The sequence below is a fragment of the Arachis ipaensis genome, chromosome B6 (genome assembly GCF_059453495.1).
Source record: "Arachis ipaensis isolate K30076 ecotype BB chromosome B6, ASM5945349v1, whole genome shotgun sequence".
NCBI lineage: Eukaryota > Viridiplantae > Streptophyta > Magnoliopsida > Fabales > Fabaceae > Arachis > Arachis ipaensis.
In genome coordinates this window covers 4,797,610-4,822,991 of record NC_142441.1, presented here as the reverse complement: position 1 = coordinate 4,822,991, position 25,382 = coordinate 4,797,610, and the positions used below count along the sequence as shown (strand labels likewise).

General features: G+C 33.6%; 2 protein-coding genes across 2 annotated transcripts; both read right to left on the bottom strand.

The window, feature by feature from the left end:
- Positions 1 to 902: 902 nt before the first annotated feature.
- On the bottom strand, positions 903 to 4,350 carry SIP2 (seed imbibition 2). Its single transcript, XM_088492079.1, is given in 13 exon segments — positions 903 to 1,196; positions 1,199 to 1,385; positions 1,475 to 1,563; positions 1,652 to 1,869; positions 1,971 to 2,105; positions 2,220 to 2,287; positions 2,361 to 2,913; positions 3,008 to 3,133; positions 3,228 to 3,341; positions 3,434 to 3,525; positions 3,626 to 3,674; positions 3,759 to 3,849; positions 4,149 to 4,350. Coding segments are annotated over 13 exon segments (2,094 nt in total). The 5' UTR covers positions 4,348 to 4,350; the 3' UTR covers positions 903 to 1,023.
- A 16,350-nt stretch (positions 4,351 to 20,700) lies between these two features.
- CPK32 (calcium-dependent protein kinase 32) lies at positions 20,701 to 25,369 on the bottom strand. Its single transcript, XM_016349498.3, has 8 exons — positions 24,311 to 25,369; positions 23,260 to 23,383; positions 23,023 to 23,166; positions 22,330 to 22,482; positions 22,058 to 22,173; positions 21,768 to 21,935; positions 21,424 to 21,654; positions 20,701 to 21,253 (listed from the first exon to the last, which is right to left on the bottom strand). The coding sequence occupies exons 1-8, from the start codon at positions 24,830 to 24,832 to the stop codon at positions 21,095 to 21,097; spliced, it is 1,617 nt and encodes a 538-aa protein (XP_016204984.1). The 5' UTR covers positions 24,833 to 25,369; the 3' UTR covers positions 20,701 to 21,094.
- Between the last annotated feature and the right edge of the window lie 13 nt (positions 25,370 to 25,382).

Sequence of the window (25,382 nt, the reverse complement as noted above, 5' to 3'; positions counted from 1 at the left end):
ATCTTAAATCAAACAACACTAAATTTTAAATACTAAATTATTTTATTTATGAGTTTAAAATAAATAAATTAAAAAAAATTAAAAAGCTTATAATCCAATTTTAAAAAGCTTATATTAAAGTCACTGCCACTTTGCATATAACCCCATCATATTATAATAATTAATCACAATTCTTCCTTTTAATCTCGTATTAATATTATTAATTTTAAATTAAATATTGTCCAAATTAACTTATAACAGAAAACCATATTTAATTCTTACCACATATGTTGTTAGATTTATGGGATAATTTTTTACGCACAATATTATTATTATTATTATTATTGAAAGATGATTTAAAATATAAAATGTGAAAAGATTATTTTGATAATGATATATGGTACGTCGAGTTTAATTTGTAGATAAATTATTAGACTATTACAAAAAAAAATTTATAATGAACAAAATTAATTAATCAAAATATCTAGCTATCACGTGTGGTAAGTCTCAATATAACCTGCAAAGGAGCTTTAAATTACAGAAAATATCTTCAATCACATTCTCTCTCTGGACACTAATCTCACAGTAGTGTTGACAACAAAAACAAAACATACAGATGTAGACCATGCAAAAGAACATTGGAAACAGATGAGAACGTTTTTATTCTAGAAAGAAAGAAACAAACATGTTACATTCTTGAGGGGATCTATATATTCCCCTTGATTCCTGATGAGATGTCCAATACCGATTTTAAGTATGACTTGGATACTGGGTTGACAACATTCTCTATCCCAGTTCCTATGACTTAGAATTTGTGTTAGTTGCATGGAGGGGTGAATTTAGATTATGTTATATCTTCATCAACTGATGTTATTCTCAACTATATCCATCATCTATTATTACAACTTACAACATAACCTAAGTACTTGTTGTGATGGATATAACTGAGAATAACATCAGTTGATGAAAATACAACATAACCTAAATTCACCACCTCATGCAACTAGCACAAATTCAACTAGCACAAATTCAAAGTTTAGTGACTCAAACTTGAATCTGTATTGACCATCTATACATCTCCTCGTCAGGAACTGGGATAGAGAATGTTGTCAGCCCAGTATCCAAGTCATACTTGAACTCGGTTTTGGCTCCGCCGACGGTGCACTTTAATGGCCGTTGGGAGCAGTATACACCAAATCTCCCACTTCCCCTCACTTAATAGTTGCTGCTGCTGGTGATCGGTTAGAACTCGGATCATTGGTCACTTCAGATGAAGCCTCACCACCATATAGTTCCATGTTGTTGTTCTCAGAAACTTTATGGATTTCAACTTGCTCCACAGCTCCTCCAGTGTTGAACATGTCCAGAAGTCCTATTGCTGCAAACGAGATACTCGAGGTAATTTCCTGTCCAATGATAATACAATGATCAGCAAAGTTTTAGACCAAAGAAATCAATTTGGTACATCATTGGATTAATGTTTCAGAGGCTTTACCTCCACAGGACAGAAATGGAACAGCTCATACTCCAGAACATTCAACGTCACCGGAACTGAAGCACCATTTGGTAGCCGAGTTATGTCACCTGAAAACACAGCAAGGTGTTTGTGCCTTGGCCCTCGAGGTATTTAGAGTGATGGTATCTGATTTGATTAATGAAGTGAAACTAGTACCTGATCTGTAAGCATAGGCAATAACATCGCCACGCCAACCAGCACCGGCGACTTGAGCTATGAGATCGACATCAGAGGCACTAACAAAGCTGGAGAGAGTTCCAGGAGATGCATCATGGATGCGGATTCTCTTCTCTACCTTACACCATCCAGCACCTTGGCAGTTAAATGCACCCACTACTCCAGAGTATTTGTTCAAGTTCCATATTTTGAGTAAGCTGGAATTAGCAATTCATTTAAATATTCAGCAAATTATGTCCAAATAACATTGAATTTAAAGAACATATATATGAATGCAGCTCTAGTGAAGTCAAAAAACCTAGTCCCATCTCTTGCCGGATCGGCGAAGAGGCAATCGAGGGTGGGCCTTCCGGGTAACTGAGCACGGAGAACTGAACCATCAGGGAGAACCAGCTTCTTAAGAAGATCAAAGTTGTGGTTGCCTGGCTTGTCACTGCAAAGAACCATCATAAATGAAATCTGGTCATTTCATTTCTAGGTATGTTATCTATCCGTTCTCAACTAACAACTTCACGTGAAAACAACTGAATTTTCTCCTATTGTTTACCTAACATAGATTGGACATCCACCAATTGCACGAGCTGCGGCGTGATACTCGGCTGCTGGATGTAAACTCTGGAATTGCAAAGAAACAAGGAGACAATCATAAAATTTGAAAGTTATCATTGAACTATTCACTTTAACTTACATGAAACATGTCCCAGTCTGGCTGCATGAATTCTCCAAGGAAAAGTGTGTTGTATGCTACAGATGAAACATGGATGGTATGAGAGGCCGGATCACGCGGGTAAAAATCATCCGACGCTCTCACAACAGCAGTCTGCTTAGAACTATAGAGGCTATCAGTGTTGTGACACATACAAGCAATGCATCCATTATCAGGAAAGTTTTGAGCAATTGAAGCCTCGAGTGCATGAAGATAGCTGCGTGTGAGCAAGACTCTGCCGCCGTGTCCAGCACCAAGGGTCTCAATGATGTTCTGAACATCAACCTTTACTCCATCTACTCCACATGACGCCAAGTAAGCATGGAGCTCATTGTAGAAATCGAAGACCTTCTTTGGGTGCACTAGACCAAGGCCATGGACAGCTAAGCTGTCCATGACAATGTCGGGTTGGTTCCCGAGTATGCCGGGAGACTGTACTGGATAGACCAATGCAGTTTCATAGTGCTCCATCCCTGCTGCTGATGGCTTCACTCCACCCCAATAACCAGCTAGAGCATGCCATACATAAACATTTCTGTCCCAAAATGAAAAAGTAGAACAAAGTAGTAATTCATAAGAGTTTGTTGCCTCAAAATTTCTTCATAGAATTTAATGATGCTAAGACATACTTCACGTTGTGATTTTTCTTTGCTTCATCTACAACATGCTTCAGGCCTGAGACTTGTTCATTGTTCTGTTCATTCCTCTTTTGGAATTTGGCATTTTCTTTAATACCAGTCAACCTAGTAGCAAACCTGCAATGGTTCAATAATTTCCAAGATCTCAATTGCATGTGATGTAAGCTGTAACAAAAACAATATAACTAATTACATCAAACAGAAATATTACTGTGCTCCTTCTTGTACGACGCAATCATCAGCTTCGTTTGGTTTATTACTTTCAATCTGTTGCCAACCGTCATCTATGATGAGGAACCGTGGCGGTGTACCTCCTTCTGATAGACTGCAATTACATTGAATAGATTTCAATGTTCAATTAATATTCAAACATCAGAAACAAACCAATATATGATACAAAATGCTCTCACTAACTACCTTTTCAGGCCTTCTTCAACACCCTCGGCATTAACATCAGTATAGAAAGCATCCCATGTACACCAGCCAAACCAGTCAACAAAAGATGGCAACTGCATAAAACCAACAAAAACAAAATTACAATATCCCTTAGATATTATTAACTTGTGATAATCATATCTCAACATAATAGTACATGGAAAATGATCTTACCCTTTTCTTCTCGCGATGAGAGAAAGTTTGCATGTGTTTTTCCACCGCCCTTGAATGAGAAAGTAGAACAAAAAGAGAATTAGTAGAACCATTGTTATCAAAATTCAAAGGTTTGAGAAAGGGTGGCACTTACTTCACAGCCTGATTGATAACTTCGAACGGGTTGGTTCCAGCATGGATGTAGACAAGGTTAATGCCTTGCCTGGTAACAACATCATTGTCTCCTGCAAAACCAAAATCACATACCAAAAGAAAAAGGGTCGTTTCGGTTTCTTTCGGATGCCATCCAATACATATATTCTCCAAAGCTATAAACTCCATTGGATAGTGTGATTGAGTGGTTTATCCAGCGCAAATCTTAGAAGTAATAAGCACAGGTTGTCCTCCCCATGACCTTCAACACTTGGCTGAGGGGGGATTGAACTGAATTCAACCATGACCTCCATAGCTATAAGCTAAGCTAAGCTAAGCTATGGAATTGTGGTAGCAGGGTTTCATGTAATATAAACCAAATAGTACTCACCACTCTCCAAACAGATCTCCAGCTCGTTATTGTCGTTGCCTTGCAGGACGGCACGGAATTGGCCTTCAAGGAGAGGAAGCATAACAGTGTAGATTGTTGCAGAATTGTCTTCGTCAATCTCACTGCCATTGCTCTCAATGAGCATAAATTGCGTCTCAAGAGGGACATCCCTTCCACATTTTCCCATCCTCTGGGTCATCCACCATAACTTGAACCGGAAACAACACATGAACCGTAATTCGCTGCACATAAAACCAATTTTTCGATAAAAATTACCAACATCAGATTCATGTTAGTCATCACAAAACCGCTACCTAAATAGCACAAAGAAATATTACTTAGCTTGTTCATGCCCCTAATTACAAGTTAATACTCATTACTCATCACGTGATGTATTAGTTCAAACTTTAGTAATGAAAAAGAATGATTCAATTAAAATGAAAAATTAAGAGTAGAAGAAGAGTACATACTTATATACTACTAGCTGTAACTAACTAATTTAATTATTAACTATTAATTTAATACACGTAAGTCTAATATGATGTGAACATTTTACACGCATTCTATTATATAGTTGTTGTCTTTTTCGGTCAGTAAAATGATCTAATTCTTGGTCTTTTTAAATCATAGTTATCCACAATAAAATAATTTTATTTTCTAAAAATATATAAAAATAGAGTTAAGCTCCAAATAGTCTCAGAATTGCCCCACCCACTAAAATAGTCTTGGAGATAAGTGCACAATATTAGTTCATAACATTATGATAAGTCACTCCATTAACATCATGTACTATTGCCAATCATATTGATATGATTGGTGTAGTTAGTAATAGATCACATAAAACAAAACTAATTAGGACTATAAGTTAGATATAAATGATCTCAAGATAGTAAGAAAACTCAGTTGGAAGAACATACTCTAGAACACCCATGGGAAAGACATGCAGGCTTTTATTATTGGAAGCAGTGGCACCAACAAATACACTGGTGCCAAGGCTATTGTCAGAACTCGGGACAAGTTGAATGTTGTTTGGCACTCCTCTCAGTATAGTCTTTCCATGAACAACTAAGTTGCCATCGTTAACACTAATCTCAGCTATCACCGTCATCTTTAAACACTTCGCCGCTGATCCATTACCACCATCATAATAACACACAAATTAATATATATTACAAAATAATTAAATTCAATATTTATAAACTATACATTACTATACTATGATATTATTATTAGTATTAATTAGTATTCAATAAATATAAGACCTAATGATGGTTGTTTATGGTGGTGACAAGGGATGGTAAAGGTTGAAAAGTTAGAGTCATTGCAACGTGGAAGGAAAAATTCAAGTTAGTGATTTTACTGATATAGCCTTTACCATCTTCATCTTCGTCATATTTAGAATATAAATGATGTGAAAATGAAATTTATGCAAAAATAATTTTTTAATTACATATAATATTTTACGAATTTTTATGAAAGTATAACCAACTTAAAATATAACAATAAACTTGGATTTAATGATTATCAATAAAAAAAATTCCAAGTGTAGAACTCATCCAATAAAACTTAAAAAATTCGAACTCACCCAAAAAAACTTAAAAAGTTCGAATCAGCGAATCAAAATTTATGTAAAAGATGAAAAATGAGATTGCAGCAACAAAATAACCTCACACAGAGAGATTACTACTGTGAATTGAGTCTTGTGAGTGAGACAGGTAGGGAGGAGTTTGAAGATCTTGGAGTTTTATACCAACTTTAGTGTTAAAGATCGAACAAGTTCTGGTTTATAGTGTTATCCAGATTGTGACGCGTGGTATTTTAAAAGAAAGTTAACAAAGCATGCAGAGTACACGTGGAGAAGCCTGGAGAGTACACCTGGGTACGTGTGATTGTGACGTCTGGAGTGTTTTCTTCGAACTGAATTATGGAAAACTTCATCGTTGTGTTTTCGTTAAGATATAAATTTTGTACTCAGTATCCAATGTTAAATTGTTAATAAATAAAATAATTAAGATTTTTAAGTAGTATGGCAACTTGATAATTAAATTTATGAATAAAATTTTTTTCTCTTTAAAAAAATACTTTAATATGATAATATATATTTAATTTTGGAACTAATAATTTTTTTTATTAATAATTTTTTTGTATTTTTAATATGATAATATCCATATATGTAAAAATAAATTATTTTAGATGTCATATCCAAATAATTTAGATACTACAATTCAACATAGATTAATTTTTATGATCATTAAAAAATTTGTTAGAATATTACAGTAATTTTCATAAACTATTAAAAAATTTTGTGTTAATTATTATTCATCTTTTTCTCTGGTTTGAAATAAAAAAAATTAATAAAACAAATTAAATTTTTATTAAGTTAGCATCTTCAAATATAAATTCTGTTAATTAATATTTTTTTAATATGTAATACATTTGTTGAAAATTTTGGAAAAATAGTGTACTTTTATGTTTCTTCAACCAAAATTCATCTTAATTCTGACCATATTTATTTGTCACAATTTTTTTTAAATGTTATTGATTACAAATAAAAAAAAGTAAAAAAATTATATTTCTGTAAAAGTATTCATTTGCTTACTTAAAATAAAATAATAATAAAAAAGTGAAATTTATATTTTTGTAAAAGTATAAGTTACTTACATGTACAGTAAAAATGGCGTAAAAAATAGTTAGACAAGTTCTATCTAAAAATTGATACTGTTATTATTATTTGTCAACTTGAAGTAAAATATTAAAAATTATAGTTAGCATCGGATTTGTTTGTATGTGCAGATAAAATTAGTCTAAAAATATATACGGTTTAAATCAAAAATAAAAAAATTGAAAGAATTTTATATTTCTACAAAAGTATCAGCTATTAGGTTGTTTACATATGCAATGTAAAAAAAAAAAAACAAAAAATAAAAAACAGTTGAGTAAACCCTACTTCAGAACTAATATTATTACTATTATTCATCAACTTCTTGAAGAAAAAATGTTCGAAATTATAATTAACAGCAAATACAAATAAAATTGATCTAAGAAAGTATACTACTTAAGATTAGAAACTAACAAAATAAAAAAATATATATTCTTGTAAAAATATTTTCTTTTTTACGTGTACAATGAAAATTGCACAGATAATAATTGGATAAGTCTTGTTATGGAACTAATACTATTTTTATTATTATTAATCAATTTGAAAAATAATGTTAGAGATTATAGTTAACAATAAATGCAAATAAAATTAATACAAGAAAGTATATTATCTAGGATTAAAAGCAAAAAAAATTGAGAAGAATTTATATTTTTATGAAAGGATAATTTGCAATCAATTTGCTTAGACGTGCATGGTAGAAATAGTACAGTACTGTTATTCCTCAACTTTAAAAAAATATTTAAAACTATAGCTAATTATAGAAAGAGCGCTGCTAGGGAACCAAAAGGGTATTAGCCAAAAATCAGCCAAAATATTTTTGGTGAATCCAAAATTTCTACGAATTAATATATATGGATGTTTTTTAAATTATTTAAGATTGAAAAATATAGAGTATTTACTATATAAAATAATAGTATATTTTTTCAATTTAAAAAGTATTTCATTGTACTTCATCGAATACTTCATATATAAATAATTTTTAAATTACAACCTATAAAAAAATACATATCCAATGTCTTTAAAAATCTTAATAAAAAATAAAATATCAGAAGAAGATAATTTAAAATCAACTAATAATTACAGTATAATATCATCTAAAATATTCTTTCCACTTTCAAAAGACAAATTAACATTATATTGTCTCTACATTTAGAAGTCAGAACTACTTGAATGATCATGTGATTGTACTAATTTTCTTACACTTTCAACCATTCATATATTTTAAATTATCTTAATTGTATAAAAACGTGCAAGACCAAATTTTCAGTGTAGTACATTGACTCACCAAAAATACTTCTTATTCTTTAATCTATTATATTGTATTATATTATATATATTAGATTTTTCTCTTATAAATAAATAAATATATTATATAGTCACTGTCTTATCGCCTTATTTGTTGCTAATAACATGCTACATTTATGTGACAAATACTTCTTCTTCACAACATAAGAAATAATGTAAATAATGAATTAGCTTTTTTTTAATATATGTTAAAAAAAGTATCAACATTATTTTATCACCAATAGTTAATATATATTAAGTTTTTGTTCAGTCGATGCCTTTAAGTATGAATTTTGTTAATCGGTGTTTTTTTTAATATGTAAAACATTTGCTAAAAATTTAAAAAAAAATAATACTTTATGTCTGTTTTAATTCATTTTAATTCTGACTATATTTATATTGTCACACAATTTTTAAAATATTATTGACTGTAAATTAAAAAAGTAAAAGAAATTTATATTTTTATGAAAGTATTAATTTACTTACATATGTAATGTGAAAATGATATAAAATACAATTAGCTAAGTGTTATCTCAAAACTAATACTAGTTAACTTTGAAAAAAAATTCAAAATTACAGTTAACAAATCTAAAAAGGTGTACTATTTAAGAAAAAAAAAAAGAGAAATTTATATTTCTATAAAAGTATCAGGTTATTTTTATGTGCAATAAAAATGGCGCAAAAAAATAATTAGATAAATCCTACATTAAAACTAATACTACCATTATTATTTGTCAACTTAGTTATAGTTAACAAATAAAATCAGTCTAAGAATATATATTATTTAGGATTAGAAACAAAAATATCAGGTATCAGGTATCAGGTATCAGGATGTTTACATGTCCAATGTAAAAATGCCCTTTTTTATTTTACATATTGAGAAGAAGATGGAGCATGACACGGTTACGAGCATCCATGGTACTTCACCGGCTGTGATGAAGAAATCAGACGGTCCGATTTGATGCCAGTAATTGGACGGTCCGATTAGGGGGAAGATACACAAATCGGACCGTCCGATTTGTGCCCCCAGCCACATGTCGCGCATGCAGGTTGATGAGCCCCCACCAGGATGTATATACTCCAAAGCTGATTCAAATCCCCCATTCATTTTCACTTTCGAAGCAGCAATACAAATTCTCCTCACCCCATCACCAGCTTCATTCATCCATAGCCCTCCATTGATGAACCTTTGAATAAAAAAAATTGGACCATTCATTTTTAGCAATACTTAGAAGAAGAAGAATAAAAGATGTTAATCATCCGGAGTTTCATATTGCTAATTATCTTGATCATCCTAATTATATAAGTTTTTATTTTAGAAAATTTTATTTTAATTAAAATAATAATTATAATGTTAGAGATTAGTAGTTTATTATAATGATAATGTTAGAAATTAGTGTAGTAATAATTTTTAAATATTTTAATTTAATTAAAATAATTTTAGGGATGAGTAATAATAAATTATAACGCAAATCTTAGAGATTAGGGATTAGTGTAATAATATTGTTTAGAAGGAAGGATTATGGTATATTATGATAATAAATTAATTATTGTTATTAATACAATAATTACAATAATAATCATAATACTGTTATTAAAAATAGAGATATGATAAATAAAATAATTAATATTAATTGTTATTAATAAATTATTGTAATAATAATAAAAATTGTTATTACTACTACGCGTCTGATGGTTTAATTATTATTAAGAATACAGTACTAATATTAAGATTGTTCTACGTGTGATAATAAATAAATTAATTAGTATTAATTGTTAGTAATAAATAATTTTTTTTGCAGTAATAGTGTTTATTATTAAGCTTTCGTACGATAGTAAAATAAATATTATGAATTAAAAATTACTAAATTAATTATTTTTGTTATAAGTATAATATAAATATTTAATAAAGGATTAATGATTGATTTATTATTGTATGTATGTTGTTAGAATAGAATAGAATAGTTACTTGAGTATTAGTATATAATATAATAGTTATTTATATAAAGTATTGTTATTATTATTATTTTTATTGACTGTGGATATGTTTTGCTGGTTAATTGATAATGAAAATTTTATTCTGTTAAATTTAATTTGTTAATTAATTAATATTATGTTTGTGTTTAGGGTTCTAGAATGTTGCAATGTGACTATTACATGTCGTCGGATCGGTACAATCCAATAGTAGAAGGGTATTAACGGGACACCGGCTTTTATCATGTTTTACAGATTGGAGTTGTCCAATGTCAGTCGGCATTGATTAATGCTCTGATCAAGAGATGGCTCCCTGAGACCCACACATTCCATTTTCCGGTTGGTGAGTGTGCCGTGACGTTGGAGGACGTGGCGTTAATTCTTTGTTTTCCGACGAATGGTCTGCCAGTTACAGAATCGACACTCAGTAGTTATGAGGTATTAGAGGGTGAATGCTTGGATCAGTTTGGTGTTACACCTAGGAAGGCAGATTGTAGGGGAAGTTTCATAAAGTTGACGTGGTTTCAAGGATTGAAAGATCGTTTAGTGTTGGTTGATGATATTCAGATTCAGAGGTACGTGAAGTGCCACATAATGCTATTGTTTGGGACCGTCGTGTTTGGAGATAAGTTTGGGGCAGGGGTGCACTAGAAGTTTTTGCCGTTACTCCGTAACTTTGTCGGGATCATACAGTTCAGTTGGAGATCGGCATGCCTGGCACACCTGTATAGAGCGTTGTGTAGGGCAACTCGTGTCGACTGTAAGGAGATTGATGGTCCACTGACACTTTTGCTTACCTGGGCTTGGATCCGTCTACCATTCATTGCGCCTATTCCTGGCAATCCTCGAATCTTTCCGATTGCAAATAGATAAATTTAATTACTACTTGCTTTGAAATAGTGTATTTTAAATTGTATTGATCAATGTTAATTAACGAATTGTCTGATGTTAGGTGGCGTAACTGGGAGCGTGAGAATCGGCCTTACAGATTTCGTACCCTTGCTCACTTTAGGAGAAAACTGGATGGTCTGCAAGAAGGACAGGTTTGTTGTAATAAATAAGTAGTTGTTTTCGTTTAGCCGTATTATTATTCAGTGTATAATCCTCTTTTACTTGCATAATGTGTGTAGTTTGTTTGGGAGGCTTATGCAATTGGTCGGATCGATCCTGACGTGATTCCTCCTGATATCCGTCAGCATTCGGCTGTTTGGAGTGCTACAGTTCTGCTTATATCTTTTTAATGTATTAAGTGGCATACATCTGATAGACTGAGGAGGAAATTTGGCTTGACTCAGGGCGTTCCTCATCAAGAGCGGGATCTAGGTGAATCACATGGTGAAATTCTGACAGGTCCGAAGAATCAAGATTGGTCTGGAACCCACTCATTCTGGGTTATGCATTAGACGAATCGGTATAGTCATGTTCTTGTCGAACACATGGTGCCCTCACAGCATCAGCTAGATATCTACTTGCATTGATACCGAGGTACATATGGTGACCACTTGCATCTGTCAAATCTCGAAGCGCAAGAGAATCAGGACGGTGATCCTATGCAAAATCAAGAGAATCAACAAGTACAACCACCGCCACCGCCATCACCACCGTAACCGCCATCCCCCCCCCCCCCCAACAAACACAGGCACAGCAAGAGCCTGAGCAGTTCACACCATACATTTATGAGATGCATTCTGCGGATTACTTCACACCACTAGTATATCAACAGTATTGGAGTGTCCCGCACCAAGAATCAGGTGAACAGGATTCATTTAGCCAATTGCTTGGATTCATGGCTCCTGTGCCAGGTTACTCACATCTAGCTTACGGAGACATTCCCACCGACCAAAAAATTTATGTCATCAAGTCATCAACTATGTCATAAACTATGCTACTTTACTTTTCATCAGCACGCACATTAAATTTTCAGTATATGAAAATTCCAAAGTCATACAATAACATCACACACGAAAGTCATACAATATATAAAATATTGAAAGTCATACAATAACTCAAGTGAGAAATTTGGCTGGAGCTCTATTGGGTGGTCGCACCTACACTTGCACCACCATGTTGACGACATCTACTACGGTTGTGACCCTCGGTCCCGCATTGCTTACATCCCCTAGGACCACGCAATATCCGAGTGTCCATCTCATTCAAGAAACGGGTCATCCTTGGCCGACCTTTGGATACCCGTCTGAGAAATGGATTACCTACGAATCGAGGTCCATGATAAACAGGCCATGTTGTGGGATTTTCTAGTGGCATAAACCTAGCCCTGTAAACTCATCGAACTTGGTGCATCTTGTAGACATCATGTACATACAGTTGTCAATCCAGCTGCTGGTTTGCACAACAAGCAAACACATGTCGACACGGAAGCCAGTCAACTTGGAATTCACCACAGTCACACCATTGTTGACGGAGGTCCACTGCATACTCCACACCACTCGGACACTCATGCACTTCAAATACCTCATTTTGTCGGTCAAAGCAACTAACTTGGATGTTACACGCTGCCCGCTGATTTTGCATGCAGTTCGGAGGTTACAAGTTCAGAGAACACATGTCCTACATTAATTCAAGCCTCAGCCTCGGCTCTTTTTCGAGTGAACAATTCATTAAGCCTATAAAACGTTGGCTTAACAAGTGCAGTGACTGGAAGATTGCGAGCCCCTTTCAATACCGAGTTGATGCATTCCACTAGATTGGTGGTTATATGACCCCATCGATATCCCCTATCAAATGCTAAAGCATACTGCTCACATGAAATCCGGTCCAACCAGTTGGTATAAGCATCACCCTGCTCGCGTAAACGCTGATAACGCGTGTCGTACTCGCGAACTGTTCGCGAGTATCCTGTCAATAAAAAAAAGACCCACTATAAACAACGTTCATCATAATAACTAACTTGAAGAGTAAATGTAATCGTAACTATCATACCGATGTTGATGATAAGCTTCTGCAAATACGGAGCCTTGAACTTCCTCAAAAAGTTGGACTCTATATGTCTGATGCAGAACATGTGGAATGCTCTGGGAGGAGACCAAGCTCCGTTACTACGAGCAATAGCTGACCTAATGGAATCTTGCCGATCGGAGATAAAGCCCACATCATCACGTGTCACAACATGCTGTCGTAAGTTACTAAAAAAAAAGTGCCAAGCCTCATATGTCTCTCCCTCAACTATCGCAAATGCAATAGGCACAATGTTGTTGTTGCCATCCTGTGAGACTGCAACCAACCAACAACCCTTGTATTTTCCATACAAATGAGTTCCATCTACCTGCACTATTAGCTTGCAATGTCTGAATGCTCTAATACAAGGGTAATAACTCTAGAAAACTCGGTGTAGTACATGAATATTAGGAACCAAGTCATCTCCCTAATACGCGGGTATTATTTCAAAATGAACGACTGCGGATGGCTCCTTGTGACACATGGCCTCAAACCATGTCGGCAAGGCTTCGTACGAAGCTTCCCAACCTCCGAAAATTGACTCCACTGCATTCTATTTTGCCAACCATGCTTTGCAATAACTTATGGTGTAGTTAAACTTTGCCTGTACTTCCGCAATCACTGATTTCACATTTATTGACGGGTCAACTTCTACCAATGGCTTTATTGCTTCTGTAACTGTGTTGGAATCCAGCTTCGAATGATCTTGAGAAATGGTGGCCCTAATACAGGTGTGACTACCATTGTACCTCGTTATCTCCCAACAGAACTTTATGGACATTTTGCTCACCCTGATCAGCCAATCACATCCAGCGCCATACTGGGTGTATTTAGCATAGAATGTCGTTGGTTCTGACTCATGCACCCGATAATCTACACCTCTGCGGATTGTATAATCTTTCATCACCTTAATTACTGCCTCCCTAGAACTGAATTCCATTCCCACGGTAAATTCACCATCTGGCATAATGGGAAGCTCTACTGCAATCACATCACAAATTTTATAGTTATCAGAACTAATAATCTAATAAACTAATAATCACAGAACAATGGAAAACCTAGTTGTCAAAACCGAACCTGTGATTGAACCGATCAGGTCACAGGTTCAACCAGTAGGTCACTGGTTGAACCGATTGACCCGGTCCTATGTAAATAAAAAACAAAACATAGTAAAAAATTTTCGCTAACATTTTAAAAATATCTAGCTATTCTAAAACAATATGAAATAGAAACAATAAGTTACCGAGTTTAACCGGTTCACTCCGGATTTGACCGGTTTGCACCGGTTCGTTACCTTGTGCGGTCTCGTCATCGAACTGGACCGGTCTAGGGTCCGGTTCACCGGTTTCTGGTTGAACCGGTCGGTCCGATTCACCAGTTTCCAGTCGAACAACATTGTAATCTTCCAATTCAATATCTCGGTCCGCTGCAAATTGCTCGAACTCGATATACAGTTCGATGAACGATATTCGCGACCGACTTTCAAGATACACTGAAAACATTTCTTGCATGCTCGCTTCATCGGTCACGTATTTCGTTTGAAATTGCACGAACCCACCAAAGACAGATATAGGATATCTGTACAAAATATACGACACTCTCCTAGATATTTGAGAATCCATCTTCTCACAAATCATACCTTTCAATTCTTCATAAGACAGTGTGAAAGGAATTATAATATCTAATGGATTTTCACACACAAATTTCACTTCTTCAGATGTTTGTAACAATATTTGGCCATGATAATACACTTTTAATCTCACTCTATTATCCACGATAATGGAGATGAAGAGAAAGAGAGAGGAGAGCTTCAGAGATTTGGAGCTCGGAAGAAGAAGAAGATGAAGTTGGCTGCTCAGCGTTGGGTTGGGTTTAAACATATATTAAACTCAAATCGGACCATCCAACCGCTTTCATAGTCGTTCGAATTTTTTAAAACAATAAAATCAGACCGTCCGATTAGTGAACGGCCCACGCAAAAGAAATGGCAACATCGAAATCGCTGGGTCCGATTTCATGGCCCCCAAGATTTTTTTCATTCAAGCAAAGAAATCGCTGGGTCTGATTTCCTTGGGCAAAAAAAAAATTTTTGAACGTTAAGCATGAAATCGGTGGGTTCGATTTCCATGCACTGCTTTCCATAAACCACAAATCAGACGATCCGATTTGTGTCCCCTTTCAGCTGTAATAAATTGGACCGTCCGATTACTTCCCTTCACCTGAACGCCGTCACACCACTGTAAAACTCCCCATAGTTCCATAACCCAGCATTATACCAAAGTTGGTGTCATATAAAAAAAAATAGCATGTAAAAATGATAAAAAAAAATGAAATAATAATAATAATAATAATAATAATAATAATAATAATAATAATAATAATTGGATAAGTCCTATTTTAAAACTAATACTACTATTATTATTATTCATCAACTTAAAAGAAAATATTTAAATTATAATTATCAAACGCCTTTTTTTTTACACCTCCAAAGACAAATTAGACATCTCCAACTAGGGGTGTTCATGGGCCGGGTCACACCGGGTTTGGCCTGACCTAGACCCGGCCCGAAATATAGACCGGGCCTAATTTCATGACCCTAATCCGACCCTAGACCCGATGAAACTTATGCATCTTCGGGCCGGGTAAAAACCGGGTAAAAACTGGGTGAAAATCGGGTTTTCAACATGTAAAAATCACCTAATGTCCAATCATTATTTCACAATTCACATAGTAAAATTCACTTAAAAAATTATAACAAGAACCAACCATTTTCTAAAATTAAAACATAACCACAATCAATACTAATATTGTCTAATAACACCAAATATTTAAATCAATACAAATAACACAATATTATGAATTAGTCTAAAGTCTTATGCATTTTAAACATAAAACATTAACTTATAGTCTTATAATGACTAATAACACAAAATATTAAGGTTTACAATACTTAAATTTCACATAAGAATAGTCATCATCCATCACTAATAACACAAAATATTAATTGTGTATGATGACCGGGCCACCGGGCCGAGTTCGGGTGACCCGAGCTATGACCCGGACCCGACCCGAAATAATGACCGAGTCTATTTTTGAGACCCTTACCCGACCCTAGACCCGATGAAATCACACTAAATTAGCCCCTTAAAGGTTCGGAGCCGGGCCGGATCTTCGAGCCGGGCCGGGCCATGAACACCCCTATCTCCAACGTCTTCACTTAGCAAAACTACTTGACCGGTCACGTGCCCGTGCTTCTTTGCCCTTGACAGCAATTCTATAACCCTTTGTGGAAGACTGAATTTTTAGTGCCTATACTGCCTTACTAAAAAAATTTTCTATTCTTTGATCTATTATATTATATTTTATTGTATATTAGGTTTTTTTTGGAGCCACTAATAGAAAAATCATTTTTAGTAGTCATTTATTTTGTTTTTAGCTACAATAAAAATAGTCGCTAATATATTTATTAAAAATTAGACATTAGCAATCTTATGTTTTATTGCTAAAATGGTTTTAGCATCAATAATTATAATATTTGTTGGTAAAGATCGTTTTAATGACTGTAAAAGTATATAACTTTTAGCGGTCATTTTCTTGACAATTTATATGATTACCAAAAGTAATTTTAAAATTGCAATGTTATTCACTTTTGATGGCTATTACTATTGCCGCCAAAACTCATTTTACCGGCAATTGATATGGCTACTAAAAATAATTTTAAAATTAAAATATTATTCACTTTTAGCTGTCATTACTATTATAGTTAAAATTTTAAGATTTTTTTAATTATATTTACTCTTTTTAAAATAACAATCTTTTTTTTTCTAAAATTTTAAATTATTTTTATTAATTATTATTATTGTACATAATATAAATAAATTAAAATTAATTATTATAAAATAAAATATTTATACACAATTTTTTTAAAAAAATAATAAAGTATCATTTTAAAAATATCATTGGCTTGAACATTAAAATTATTTTTAAATTACTAACACTTATCATTTTTAAATTATTATTGGCTTGAACATTAAAATCACTTACAAATATCACATCTATTCGACGCAAGGATACTGATTAATTGGAAATCAATCTTCATCCCTTAAAGAATTATATAGATAATTACTGTTGAATAGTTATATTTTCGCACTTTCTAATTTTCTGTATAAATGATCAATCAAATAATCTAGTTACGTTTAAAGCATACTTTGGACTATGAGAATTATAAAATTAAATCAGTGTATCATAATACCACAGCATGAATAAATTCATTTGAAAATTCAGCCACGTCTCCGGCGTCCTAGTCAGCATTATTTGACGGAGTGCCATGGCATTTTGTTTTCTGCCACTTGCTAATATTTTAGTGCATCAAATCAAAATTATTTACCTAGACAGAAATGAATGAATGTTGTAATAATTGATTGATAGTTACATGTTGTACATTTTTACTAATTAAGTATATATTAGTATTCAAATTCAAATATGTGTGGTAGAGCCGCAAAATGCTAATGTCACTAACAGCTATAGCAATTATTAATGATTGATTATTATTGATTAGTACTATCGTTGTTAATTCGTACTTATTGATGCATGTATTGACAAAGAGAGGAGACCTGCTAATCAAAACAATAGTAATAGAACAATTATTAATAGAATTAGAAAACTAAATTTTTCAATAAATATCAGCTAAATTTTATTTTTATTCTAAATTTAGATTCTAATATTAAATTATAAATCTTGAATTTTAATCTTAAATTTTCCAAAAATAAGGTTAAAAATATATTTTTTTAGTAAAAAATAATTAATATTAACTAATTGAAATTTAGGTATATATATTTATTCTTATTAATATTAATTAATAATCAATTCCCTTCCTCAATCGATCTATATGCATGCATCATGCATGATTGTTGGTACGTGGCATCAAAAATTTTACCTACTTGAAATTGACATATAATAAAGGTCTCTTTCATTGCTTTTGGCTACTCAAATTATTTAAACTTGTGAATCAGAAAATGATGATTAGATTAAAGTCCACAATTTTCATATATCATTTTCGCTACTAATTAATACGTGTTTCTTCTGCCTCCTCTCATTATTATGGTGGGAAGAAAAATTAAATATTTAGTATTAGTTTGAATTGATTTTTTTTAGTAAATTTTTTTAATAAAATATTTTTATTTAATTTAAAATTTATTTGAATATATTTTTTTAAAAAAATATCTTTATTAAAAAAGATAAATTATTTTTTTTTAATTAGTAATATCTTGTTTTTTTTTTTTCAAAAAAAAAATAAAAGATGTTTTTAATATTTAAATTTTTAAAAAAAAATTATCTAAATATAAAATAATTTTTATCTGTTAAATTTTTTTAATATATATATATATTTTAAATCAATTCAAACTGACCTTTATATGAGATGGATATGCTGAGTGAGATAAGTTTACTTTAATTGTGATTGATTCAGCCTAGATGATAGTTGTAGTATCGACAATTTGGACCAATATATACAGTAACAAATTTATAAAAATGGAGCATAGTCAAACTTGTTTGAGAGTTTTGGAGTTAGAAAATTTTGACACTCAAGGTGTTTAATTAGTTAGCTATAACATACTAGTAAAAGAAAGGTAGAGTGTAATGTGTATTAAGAAATGATGGATTATGTGAATTTCAATGGTTGCGGTACAACCGTCCAAGGCAACCCTGTCACACATTCACTTTTGGGCATGTCTTAGTCTATTTTTTGAGCTACTAGAATACAATTTGGAATTCCAAGATGATAAGAATGACGAATGATAACATGGCAAACAGAAATTCAGGAGCTTCAGCAGCAATCATCAGGGACAGACCTTAGTCACAGGATATTCAACACTTTTATTTTTTTATTTTTATTTTTTTTGGTCTTGGGATGTGCAGCAGTTTTGAAAGCAGAGTCAAGTTTAGTTGTGTTTGGGCTGAGGCCTTCTTCGGCTTCTTATTGGGTATCACCAAAAATAGAAAGAATAGGGTCCCGTAGTACAAAAATTAATAATAATATGGACCTACAAATATGTGGTTAATTTTTTTTGGATATTGAATAAGAATTGGTGTAATATTTTAATATTAGAAATTATGGTGTTTTACAAAATTTTGAGGGTTATAGAGTTCGCAGAGTGCGAATTGTCAGATCAATTTTTTTTAATTTATAAAGATAATATACAGTCTGCATATTGTAAATACACAGATTGCGTATTATCTGTGCAATACGTATTCTGCGTATTGTGTTTGCACAGAACAACGCCCTCAAAATATTATAAAATTCTATTTTTTGTAATATTAATGTAAAATTCTATTCACTCTTTTATATTAAAATAAAAAATTCCAAATATATAACCTTGCCGTTGACCAAAATAAGAAAATAATAAAAATATTAAGTATTAACCTTGCTATTTTTTTTTTCAAGTTAGAAGTGAAACTCGAATAAGAAAACTATACTATTTAAGTTATAGCTCGTTGGCATATTAATCTTGCCACTTATAAGTTAGAACTATTACTCCTGAATCAAGAATTAAATTAGTATTAATTCTTTTTAAATAAATGCAAAAAAATTGAAAAGGAAAATCATCCATAGATCATTGTATGTGGCTCGAGTCGAACTGCCGGATAAAGCTTTTCCAAAATTTAACATTAACGGACAAAATATGAGTGATATTTTATTTGTTATAAAGTGGGGGCTTTTTTATCTTGGTGAAGTTATAAAAAATTTTCTTTATCAACAGCATCCTGTGCTGAATAAACTTTCATATCAACCAACCCATAACATGCATTTATTGGAACAGAAATTCAAAGAAATTTGGTTGAACCACCCCTCGACCCCGGAAAAAAAAAGGGACAGAAATTTAGTGCAACAAATGAATCTATTTTTGGTATACAACCGGGGCTGGGCCCAACAAACTCAACAAATTCATTTTATTGCCTAAGTAAACTGAGAAGATGCATTTCTTTTTATTTGTCCTTAGTTTATAGATGGACTTCGAAAACTAACGAGAGTTGTGTACCAAGCGAATGTTGTAATTTTTTTGTTTGAAATACAAAACTTAACACAACAAGGTGTAGTAATGAAATAACAAGAATAAAAGACTATTTATAAACCAATTTGGGTTGGTCGAGTGCTCAGCTCATTCGTCCGCTTAACCAAGTGTTGGGGGTTCGAATCCTGCTTTGTGCATGCAGCAACCCATTGGCCACCATCACAAGCTCATACACTACACCTGCTAAAAAAAAACTCACAAATAACAAACAAATTGTATATCCTTACCCTACAACAGTGCAACACCACACAAATTGTCACTAACTTCAAATACTCACTAACTTCAAGTACACCAAACCTATTCGGTCTGTCTTTAGTATTAATTCTACCAATTAATACAAATCAAGTAAAAAGTTCAACTCAAGGTGAAACCAACCCCTTCCAAATAGTTTTAGTGAATGTTGTAATTAAGAGTTAAGTGGCACGCATTACTCAATTACATCAGATAAGAAAATTGCTTCTAAATCTGTGATATTAACCGTTGAAAGCAATTTGAGGTCAAAGAAATATATAGAAACAATTCATAAGCTCATAGCTCTATCATTTCCTTTTAAGCAATAATTAAAAAAGAAACATGGAGTTGGCTAAGAATGCATGTGACACATAAAATGTGAACAACTTAAGATATTTACATTGCACAATTGAAGACTTTGGTATAATCTTCCAATATTCAATGTTCTCTTGTTTGCTTTCCTTGTTTGTTTCCCCTAACCATAACACCACACCCTCAACTCAACAAGCCAGAAAAAAACAGACAATACTCCAAACCACATACACGACACTTCTTGGGGCAATAAGTATCCTATTCCACCCAAACTAGGGCTCTCTTCAAAGGATATGTAACAAAAATACATAAAAGAATTACAATTAAGAGAAGGTAAATTAAAATAAAAGAAGGGGGTAGAGTTGAAGAAGAAAAGAAAAAAAAAAAAAAAAAAAACTTTAATCATACTTTCTTTCTTCCTTTTCCAAAGGTTAATTAAAATTTGGCATTATGTCTACAGATCATCTATGACCCTCATTGTTTAACGACAATGAGCCATCCTTCATCAATTTGAGACTGAGACTGGTGAATCTCTCTCGCGAATACTGTCTTGATGCTTTTCTCCAATCTGTGCCGGCCTTCATCATCGTGGCGAATTCCTCATAACTTATTCTTCCATCCTGCAATTTCATGCAGACAACTAATATCAAAAAGAGTACAAGACAACTAATATGTCCATTTTGAATGGTGAAGGACTATCACTTTCAAGTTTCAAGTTTCAACAGAACGAGTAGCAATCTTAAAGCACAAGAAACAGAACAAAGACAGAATGTGAAGATGTATTGCTGACCTTATCTGTGTCCACATCATGCATAATTGCACTTATGACATCTTCGCTGTTTGCGTCGACCTCATCATGCAAGGCGCTACGCAGCTCCTCCATTTCAATATATCCGTTTTGGTTCTGATCGAAAAACTGGAAGGCTTTGCGAAGGTGCTCGTCATTTCCCATCTTTCTCAGATGAACAGAAATGGCTACAAACTCTCCATAATCTAGGTACCCATCCTTATCTACATCACCCTGTAAAATCAATCCCCCAAAGGTTAGAAGTTGTAAGAGATAGTACTTATTTGTTTTTAGCATGCCAACTATGGAGCAAATACCCCAGTTAAAGGGTAAAATAGTGAACTTACAGCTTCCATAAGAATTTGGAGATCTGACTCTGGAACTTGATGGCCTAGTTTTTGCAACCCTACTCGTAGTTCATCGATGTTAATTTTGCCTCTATTGCTTGTATCCATGAGCTGGAATCCCTCTTTTATTCCAGCCGCTTCTTCTACAGACAAATGCTCTGCAATCACCTGTACACACAATATCGACCATCAAATAACAAACGACTTATAAATTATCGTTATAACACTTAAGGGATGATTCCTAGAAGGGTATTTGATATGGTGATATTGTTGAGAACTGAGAACATTACCCTCAAAGCTCTCTTCTTAAGCTTGTTCATTACAGAAAATTGCATGAGCCTTGCTTTCACAGTTTCTCCTAATGAAACATTAGGGGCCTTCTTTGCATTTTGCAACCATGGATGATCTGCATAAAGATTAATAATTATGTTACCATCCATACACGACGCATCTCAATCTTGAGAATTTTAGAAGGGAAAAGACCCCTTTGTTGATGAGCAGAAAATAGAATCTATATGCTGTCGCCTATCAAAAGCATTGTACATGAACAACAATATATTACCTAACACTTCTTGTGCAGTAAGGCGACGCTTAGGGTCAGGATCAAGCATCTTCTTCACAAGGTCTTTCGCATTATCAGAAACTTTTGGCCATGGTTCCCTTTTAAAATCAACCACAGATCGTATAATTGCCTGTGCAACTCCTTGTTCAGTTTCTGCATTTTACAGAAGAGGAAAAGAGAAGAAAAGATTTAGACAGCTAAACTAATCAGAAATAAAAAGAAGCAAGACATAATAATTACTTGAATGAGATCATATGAAAATGAAGGGAGAAAAATTAACTAAGTTCGTATTTAAAAAAAAAAAAAAAAGAGTTGGCCGAATCAAGTTGATATCAAATGGACACTTTCAACATATTAGCTGGTACTTCCAGTGTATTATATTTAGAGTTAGACAATGCAAATGACTCCAAGATCAACAATGAATAAAAAAGTGTAACCAAGATACAGCTTTGACATTTTTGTCCTTATTTTCACAGTCCAGGTGGATGCTGTAGGGTACAGGGAAATATTTTAGTAACTACAAAAACTACTATTTCTTGACTGAAATGAAATATAAAAAGGTGCATTTATTTTTCTCACAACATTTTCTGTGACATTGTATAATGTTTGCATGAACTCCACAGTGACTTAAAGTGCACCATTAAGGTCTGTCGCTGAAAAACCAAAAAACATAGATCACAAGACAAAACTAACCTGCCCAAAATGGTGGGACACCACAAAGTAAGATGTATAGAATTACTCCAGCACTCCAAATATCTACTTCTGGGCCATAATTTCTCTTTAGCACCTCAGGAGCCATGTAATATGGACTTCCAACAATCTCATTAAATTTTTCCCCTGCACAAAATGGTAACTTCAGCCCAAATTGTAACTAAAAAAATCGAGCAACATTGATGAGCGATTCATTCACTTGCTAGCCAGAAACATTACCTGGTTTAAAGAAGACCGACAATCCGAAATCAATAGCCTTGAGAGCTGCTGTTTCCTTCTTATTTGCAAACAGAAAGTTCTCGGGTTTGAGATCCCGGTGCATCACACCATGTTTGTGGCACATCTGAAACATAAAAGGTTCACAATTAAATCCCTGGTTTACCACCATAGAAAGAGAATGTCCCCAGGCAAAAAAAAAAAAATAACAGAGTAGACAAATTACCCAGCCAAAACATTTAACACGAAAAAGTTTAAGCTCCAAATGCATGCAACCTAAACATAGTACTTCTACTGTTCATTATAGTCTAACAAGTGAGCTTAAAAAGCTATCTCTTGCCAAATCTTAACAGTAAATACAACCCCACTAATCAATCACCAAGCTCAACCACCAACACAGAATCTGAAAAATGTAATTTTGTTGTACAAAAGGACTAAACAGTGTCCATGTCTATGTACTTCTCCATCACTGTGTTGAGTCCATGCCAAGTCTAAGTAACCATCATTAAAAACCTATCCCCCTTCACCCCCGGCCGCTGCCAAAAGTACTCCGAAGTCCATTATAACATCAGAAGCACCCAAGCCAAATCAATTTATTACATCCACTTTTACCGTCAACAATTTCTTCCCCTTCCAAACTACTCATATCTAGAATCTACCTGATACCAAAATAATTTGCATCAAGTAGACCCATTATGAGGTAAATAAAACTCTCCTAGCACCAGCACTAGCACTAAACAAATTAATGAACCACATGAATCAACTAAACTCATTCTAAAACCACACAGACAGACGCTTTTTTTTTTCCTGTGCATCTCTGAAGCATAAACCCACCAGATCTCAATTAACCTCCATCACTATCCAAATTCCAAGGACCTAACTTGAACAAAACAAGTTAAAATCATTTAAACCAATCACAATCCTCATTTCCCCCAAACAATTTTAAAATAATAAAATAAAATAATTAACACCATCCACAACACCAAAATCCCCAGATCCAAAACCCCAATAAAGCAAACAATTTAAAAATAAAAACTTTACAACAAATCCATACCTGAACAACTTCAACGATGGTTTTGGTAACAGCCGCAGCGGCTCTCTCCGTGTAATGCCCCCTGGCAACGATACGGTCAAACAACTCACCACCCTCACAGAGCTCCATAACAAGATGCACCGCACTATCATCTTCGAAAGTATCCTTCAAAGAAACGATGTTAGGGTGCTTGGGAAGGTGCCTCATGATTTCAACCTCTCTCCTCACATCCTCGATGTCTATGGCGGTTCTCAGCTTCTTCTTCGAGATCGATTTGCACGCGTAGTCCACGCGAGTCTCCTTGTCCGTACAAAGGTACGTGACTCCGAACTCACCACGACCCAGCTCGCCACCTAGCTCGTAACGCTGCGAGATCTCGCGACCCGTTGGGTCCTTCAAAACGACGAGCTTCGAGCCACGAACGACGTCGTTTCCGTTCCCGTAGTCAACTGCGAAGGGGTTCTGCTTCTCCTTCTTCTTCTTCCCTTTGTTGGCCTTTTCTCCATCGTGGAGAGTCGACGGCGTCCCGCAGCAGTTACCCATGGAAAATTCAAACAAAAAAAATAAAGTCTCGGTTTTTAGGTCAAGGTTGATAGGGTGGTGTCAATTTACGAGATCCAGCTCCTAATTCAAGCTTAAATTTTCTAAAGAGGAATTACTTTGAATGGAATTGAAGAAATGGAGCTAATGGATTGAGCTAAAAAAAATGACTTTTCGAATTGGGTATTTAGGTTTAAGAGGGGAAAAACGAATGGAAAATTGAGGAACAGGAACAGAGAGAAATGGGAGAAGAAGGGACTATGAATGTTTAAAAGGAAGGGTTTTGGAATTAACGATGATGAGGAATTGAGGAATTAAGCGTGTTTTTGGCACTATGGACGAAATGAGGGTTTGGAATTTTTTTTTTGGGGTTGAAGGGTCAAACTTGTTTCGCAGAGACTTCGTCCATTGTCATGTTCTTCTTCTTCTTCCTCTTCTTCTTCTTCTCCCTCTTTTTTTCCCTCTCTTTCTCTCTCTTATTAATTAAGATTTTTTCTTTTTTGTTTTTTTTTTTAAATTTTTTGTTTTTCTGTTTTTCTTATTATTGGAAGCT

What these genes read in the sequence shown, in the direction of transcription:
- CPK32 (XM_016349498.3), bottom strand. Translation starts at nt 24,832, where the DNA reads ATGGGTAACTGCTGCGGGACGCCGTCGACTCTCCACGATGGAGAAAAG. An exon ending in TGTCCCACCATTTTGGGCAG is followed by an intron (nt 22,483 to 23,022) that starts GTTAGTTTTGTC and finishes TGTAAAATGCAG; the next exon opens with AAACTGAACAAGGAGTTGCA. An exon ending in ATGATGTGGACACAGATAAG is followed by an intron (nt 21,254 to 21,423) that starts GTCAGCAATACA and finishes ATGAAATTGCAG; the next exon opens with GATGGAAGAATAAGTTATGA.